This window comes from Cnephaeus nilssonii (assembly GCF_951640355.1).
Source record: "Cnephaeus nilssonii genome assembly, chromosome: 14".
NCBI classification, from domain to species: domain Eukaryota; kingdom Metazoa; phylum Chordata; class Mammalia; order Chiroptera; family Vespertilionidae; genus Cnephaeus; species Cnephaeus nilssonii.
In genome coordinates, this window is record NC_137085.1 from 61,793,414 (window position 1) to 61,799,945 (window position 6,532).

Sequence of the window (6,532 nt, forward strand, 5' to 3'; positions counted from 1 at the left end):
TTGATTTTAAAAATTTCTAATGTGTAGTCAGGGTTGAGAATCATTATTGTAAATTTTGTCTTCCAACTGCTTTTTGATTGCTTTTTCCTCTCTTATGTCCATTACGTGTACCTTTATTATTATTTTTTTCATTGCCTAGAGAATATAGGTCATACTCCTTAGGATGGCTTACAAGGTCCTTTATAATCTCATTATATTCATTCTTTCTTTCCAAAAAACCTGTTGATGATGATGGTTGCACAACAATGTGAATGTATGTAATGCCACTGAAGTTTCCAGTTAAACATGGTTAAAATGATGTGATGTTATGTATACTTTACTACAATAAAAAAATTGAGCACCTTAAAAAAAAGAAAACATATATTAAATTTTATATCAGAAGTCTAGTGAAGAGTCATATCCATAACAACAAAATACTAGGATAATTATACCACCTCATCATGGGGGAAAATTAAGCAAGAAAGCATTTTTAAAATGACAAAAGGAAAACTAATCTCACTACATTACAAAAATAAGGTTGTTAATACATATACTAAAAAATGATGGGGAAATATTTGCTATAAATAAAGATTAATATTCTTATTAAAATAAAGATTTTTATAAAAATTACTCTTCATTTCAACCAGAAAGGAAAACTATTAAACAGGACAAAAGCAGTTAATGCCACTTTAGCATGTTAAGAATTGGCACTGGCAAAGCAACAGGATAAAGGGCAAGGAATGTGACATCAGTACTATGTAAAAAAACAGGAAAATTATCTCCAGAAGGTCAAAATGCAAAGAAAAAGACAAACTTGGTCTCAAAAATTAACTGAATGGCCCTTCCTTTGTAAAACTGTAATACTGTTAGGGGTAGAAATACAATATTGGGGATTAGCTATAAGAAATATTAATCATGCTCTGTTAACCATGATTTTTCTGCTCTGATTAGAAAAAGCACATTCTAACCTAGTTGAGAGTTGTACGCCCTAGAACATAGGAGCTAATGTCAGAATGCAGTCCATCCTCCTTTCCTGAGAACTACCTAGATTAACAACCTTGTTGCTGAGACAATTTGGTCCCAGAGGCAACCACCCTCTGTGACCCCCCAACCCCCATTGCCTGTAACCTATAACCATTATATCTTGCCTACTTTCCCATGTAATCTTTGTCCCTCTACCCAATATAAGTAGCTGATTTGTGGGGAGGGGAGAGCATTATTGGAATAAACAGTCATATATGACTCAACTCTGTCTCTGTTTAATTGGCTCAAGTAGTGACAGGCAGCCCAGACCCATTGGTTGTTCGGTTACAACAGAGGAAAAAAATCAATGCAAGCAAATGCCAGTTAAATTATATTTATTATATAAAGAGATCATATAACTTGATATGAAAAACAAGGCAACCCCAATAGGTACTACAAAGGCAAAGGACAAGAACATCTGATCAAAGGAAACAAATATTTAACCTCATTAATAATCAAGGAAATAATTGGGATGCCATTTCTTGCTTATTTTATGCACAAGGCTAATTTCTATGCACAGCAATTTCTACATTTTCTATTTTCTAAATATACTCAAATGTGTTATTTTTAGTAATAAAAAACTGAGTCATTAAAAAAACAAAACATAGAAGTATGAAAACTTCTGCCAATGCAGAAATCATGAAAAGCATTGAAATGAATCAACACTTGTATGGGCAGTGAAGTTCAGATCCCTGGAAGCCAATTCCTTTTGTCTTGGTTCCTGAGTTTTATTATGGTATTGTCAATAATAAGAAGGATGTTCCTGACTTACACTATGACAATTTCCTAAATATAGGGATATACACATACATATATGTGTATGTTAAGTGTATATATGTAAATTTTTTCTTTAGGTAGACATTCCAGGAAAGTACTTCAGAATTACTCACTACAGCCCTGGCCAGTGTGGCTCAGTTGGTTGAGCACTGTCCCATGAACTGAGAGGTCACCTGTTTGATTCCTGGTCAGGGCACATGCCCAGGTTGTGGGCTCAATTCCCGGTAGGGGGCATGCAGGAGGCAGCTGACCAATGTTTCTCTTTCCCTCTCCCTCTCTCTCTCTCTCTCCCTCTCTCTTTCTAAAATCAATTAAAAAAATATTCTAAAAAAATGAATTACCCACTACAAAGGACTCCTGTGATTCCATTTGCTGATAAGGTCCCATTAAGATCTCCCAAGGTAGTTCTCAACCAGTAGGGATGCCTTGGTATTGAGGAGCCTGGAGATCTACTTCAGTACTGCCTGCAAGAGATAGCAGTGTCCTACGCTTTCTGTAGCTGGCTCCTTAGGGAATCTGAAGTTCGTCCTGTCCTTTAGACATAGCCAAAAGGACACTTCCTGATCTGATGCAGAACAGAGTTTATCTGTTGCTTACTCAGATCATGGCTTGAGGCAGATCACACAAAGCTCAGGATGCATGGGAAGGAGCAGCACCTGGGCAGCCACCCCAAATCAAATAATCTTATTAGAATGACTAAATTGGGAGACTGAGTTTAAAATCCTATAGCTTTGTTCATCAGCATGTTTCTCTTTGCGTTTATAATCATGTTTTACTGAGCAAAAAGGTAGAAAGTAGCAGAGCCTAAATTTACTGAGCAAAAGCAATGCTCTGAAACCTGAGCTCTGCTAAGTAATCTGTAGAAAAGCAACTAACTCTACAAAAAACAATATACAAGCAGAAAAAGTACTAAGTTTCATCTGCAGGAACAACTTAGTCAAATGCTAAACTTGGTTGTCAATTAATTATGTTATAGTACTTATCTATTTCAATTCAGTCAGCATGACTATATAGACATTTATACTCTGGTACTGAATTCCCATTTGAATAGAAATAGCTGCTAGTTAGAATTTAAATTTAAAAGCAATTACTCTCTACTTGAAGTGCTAATCAATTTAAAAATGAGATTATGTGCATGTATATATATATATATATACATACATATGTATGTATGTATGTATGTATTTGTGTACATTTTCTCTTTTTCTCACTCTCTCCAGAAATATAAACTCTGACCTAGGGCTATACTGATTTTTTTTTCATGTTAATATTTCTGAGCTTTTTATTTCTCCTGTCTGCCTAAGAAACTTCACATATTCTGAATGCACCCACACAATCTAGTGAGTTGGCAGCTATGTCAAAAATTCTATGAAAAAAAGGGAAGTAGCTAATAATACTTGGTGACCTTTTCCTTATTATTTTAGGTTAGAGCTGGCAGCCACCCTTTGATGTTTTGTAATAAAAGATGAAAACTTTCAACTTTGAAGCATGATAAACATTACTACACATTTACTACAATCACCCTACAATCTGACTGACATAACACCACAAAAGACATCTAACATTTTTTACATGATCTGTTTGTGTGTTAAAACAGCTGGCTATGTTGAGTATTTTCAGAATGCATTTAACCATTTGATAAACATATTAAGCCAAACAATACAAACAACATCAGTTACCTTTCTCTCTAATAACTTGACCAATCATTGGAAGTTATAACTGAAGAGGAAAGATGAGATCATCCATTGTGCACCACAAAGATGTAACACCTTTGTCCTAGGAATGATCTGAAGGTGCTGAAAGAGGTGATTCTCTAGAAGGTGACCCAGTGTTTTCTTCAGGTGGAAAAACTGTGAGAGTACAAGCTCGAATGCCACCAAGTGACTCTGGAAGATCAAAAACTTTATGCCACTCATCCTTTTCTGGATCATATTTCTGGACAATTTCTACCATACAGCGATTATTCCAAGAATATCCACCTACAACATAGATTTTATTTTCAAAGACAGCAACTCCAACATCACTTTGACCTCTTAACATAGCAGCAATTGGTGTCCACTGGTCAAGGGTTGGTGAATAGTATTCACAGCTTAGGACATCATCATAATCACTTGTTCCTCTGAAGTGATTGCCACCAATGACATAGAGCTTGTCTCCAACTGTGCACATGCAATGCAGACCCCTGACTGTAGTCATTGGAGCTTTCTGTGTCCACTTGTCTGTATCTGGGTCAAAACACATGAGCTCATTTTGGAACGTGTCATGAGTAATTCCTCCTGAAATATACATCAAGCCTCCATATACTGTTCCTGCATGGCCGTAGTGGGGTTCACTCATTTTTGCAACATAGCTCCACTCATTCATTCTTGGATTGTAACATTCTACTGTGGCCAGCTCGCCAGCTGCACTGCGCCCACCAACAGCATACAAATGTCCTTTGAGGGCACTCAAGTGGAAGAACGTGCGCTTTTCATTTAGTGATGCAACCTGCATCCATTTATTATACCGAGGATCAAACCGGAAAACTGTATCAACAGCCGTTTTTCCTTTCGTATCGTAATTACTTTGACCACCAACTACATAAAGAAAGTTTCCAATGACAGCAATGCCATGCTGGTAACGAGGAGCATCCATGGGGGCTAACGATCTCCACTCTTGTGACCTTTCATCATACATCCGCAATTCTTTACTGACAACCAGCTGCTGCCTCAAAACTCCTCCTAAGGTAACCAAGTGTGTCGAGTCCGATCGAATGGCCGTTCTATCCGACTGCATCACTGGCTGCATATACGGCATCATTTGGTAATTGCTAGCTTCCAAAAGCAAGTTCACACAGGTATTGTCTGTTCTCATGAAATCTACTGTCTGCACGTAATTGATGAGGTCTTGTGGTGTCATTAGTGGAAATCGAATATTCTTCATTAATTTTGCAGCATAGTCCATCCGAGGATCTTCCAATCTTAGCCAGCGACAGGCAGCCTTGAACAGCTCAAGTTCAGTACAGTGCTTAAGACTATTACTGGAAAGCACAAAGGCAAGGCGCTCGAAAGGGAGTTTTAGAAACTCTCCAGTACTCAATAATGCAGTGAAATTCTTCAGGATGAAATTATTGACATATTTGTCCACTTCTATAAGATTATAGGTGTTAGCTATTCTCCCAACTTCAACACAGTTATCTAGAGAGACTCCTGAAATAAGGAACACTTTACAGAAGTCCAAAACGGGCAAAATTTGTAAAAAGCTGGCAGCTTCGAGTGTGTCCTGCAGACTGTCCATATTAAGCGAAAGTTTCGCGGTATAAATAAAGTCAATGATTTTCTTCAGACCAACCTTGTTCACCCCATGCAGCTTAATACACATTAAATCTTGTTCTTTCATCCCACCTGTGAACATGGCCTTGAAATAATCACTGGCAGACGCCATCATAGCTCTGTGAACGCGAAAGACTTCCTCCCCATCCCCGGGCACCAACGTCACATCACAAAGCAACCCTTCTATTCTGAGCTGATCAAAGCCTTGCAGCACCACCGAACTGTGCGTATTGCTGGTGAAAATTCGCGTGGTTCCTGCCTTGCAAGGCTGTAAATGGGCGGAGACGCCCATTTCTCCGTTACCCAGAGACACTTTCATGGGAAAGCCTCTGGCACAAAGACGTGTGGCGGAGGAAGGGGTGAAAACCGGAATGCTTTCAAGGAAACAAAGATGTCCAAGGCGCCGGGCAGCTCGCTTTCCCAGTCAAGGGCAAGCAGTCCCCGCGGCCCCCCTCAGGCACGCCAGCCGGTCCTCCACTTACAGCGGCGGTGCAGCAGGACCACAACGGGCCGCGGACCTCAGATCCGACTGTTAGGCAGATGATTCATCCTCTGAAGGCAGTGAAGTCAGCCGGTTCGCCTCGTCCAGCGGCCTGCGCGGCGGCTCCTCCAGCAGTTCCGCTCCGGGCGAAGGGGAGGCGCCGCCACGTACTGCAGCTCCCGGCTCCCTCGGCGGCGAGTCCGGGCACCTCCGCCAACGGCCCGGCCCGTCGCGTCCGCCGCTGTCACCAGAGCGTCGCCGCGGCTCCGGGCCAGTGTGGGAGGAAGGGCCTGGAACGCGGGCCTGGAACCCCGGCCTAGCCCCGCCGCCGCCGCCGCCCAGCCGCCCCTTCCGGAAAGGCCTAGCGAGTCCCAGGATCCCTTGGGCTAGGAGCGGCCGCCGCAGCTACTGCGCCTGCGCGGTCGCCAGACTGGTCGGAGAGCGGGCGTGGGGGGGGGGGGCGGGAAGGAGGGGGACGCGAAGGGCGGGGGCGGGGGAGGGGGCTGCGCGGGGTCCGCGCGCGGGGCCTCTGGGTCACTTGGTTTGTGGGACTGAAAAGGCCGGAATCGGTGCACGCGTTTATGCTGCACGTTTGCTATGAGCTCTTAACAGCACCTGAGCGCTCCACGCAAATGTGTATTTTTCTTTAAGATTTACGCAGCCTGACTTCTGCTTTTTGAATAACAATGAAATGCGGCTTTTGTGGAAACTGAAAGGAAACGAGGCAGACCTGGGGGGGGGGGGGGGGGGGGATGCTTAGAATGTTTCCTCTATAAAAGGCTTTATAAGTTATATCCCACGCCATTTCATGGACATCTCAATTATAACTGTGGTCCAGATTTTCAAAATTTTAATCATTTACAATACACATCATTTGTCTCTTTAAATACCGAATTGTGCCCTAACCGGTTTGGCTCAGTGGATGGAGCGACGGCCTGCAGACTCAAGGGTCCCAGGTTCG

The 6,532-nt window shown here is 42.0% G+C and overlaps 1 protein-coding gene across 1 annotated transcript; it reads right to left on the reverse strand.

Annotated features, from left to right (window-relative positions):
• Positions 1–833: 833 nt before the first annotated feature.
• KLHL9 (kelch like family member 9) lies at positions 834–5,941 on the reverse strand. Its single transcript, XM_079790497.1, has one exon. It carries the CDS (start codon positions 5,407–5,409, stop codon positions 3,556–3,558), a length of 1,854 nt encoding a protein of 617 aa, XP_079646623.1. The 5' UTR covers positions 5,410–5,941; the 3' UTR covers positions 834–3,555.
• Between the last annotated feature and the right edge of the window lie 591 nt (positions 5,942–6,532).

Coding starts and splice junctions, on each gene's coding strand:
- KLHL9 (XM_079790497.1), bottom strand. CDS start 5,409: ATGAAAGTGTCTCTGGGTAACGGAGAAATGGGCGTCTCCGCCCATTTA.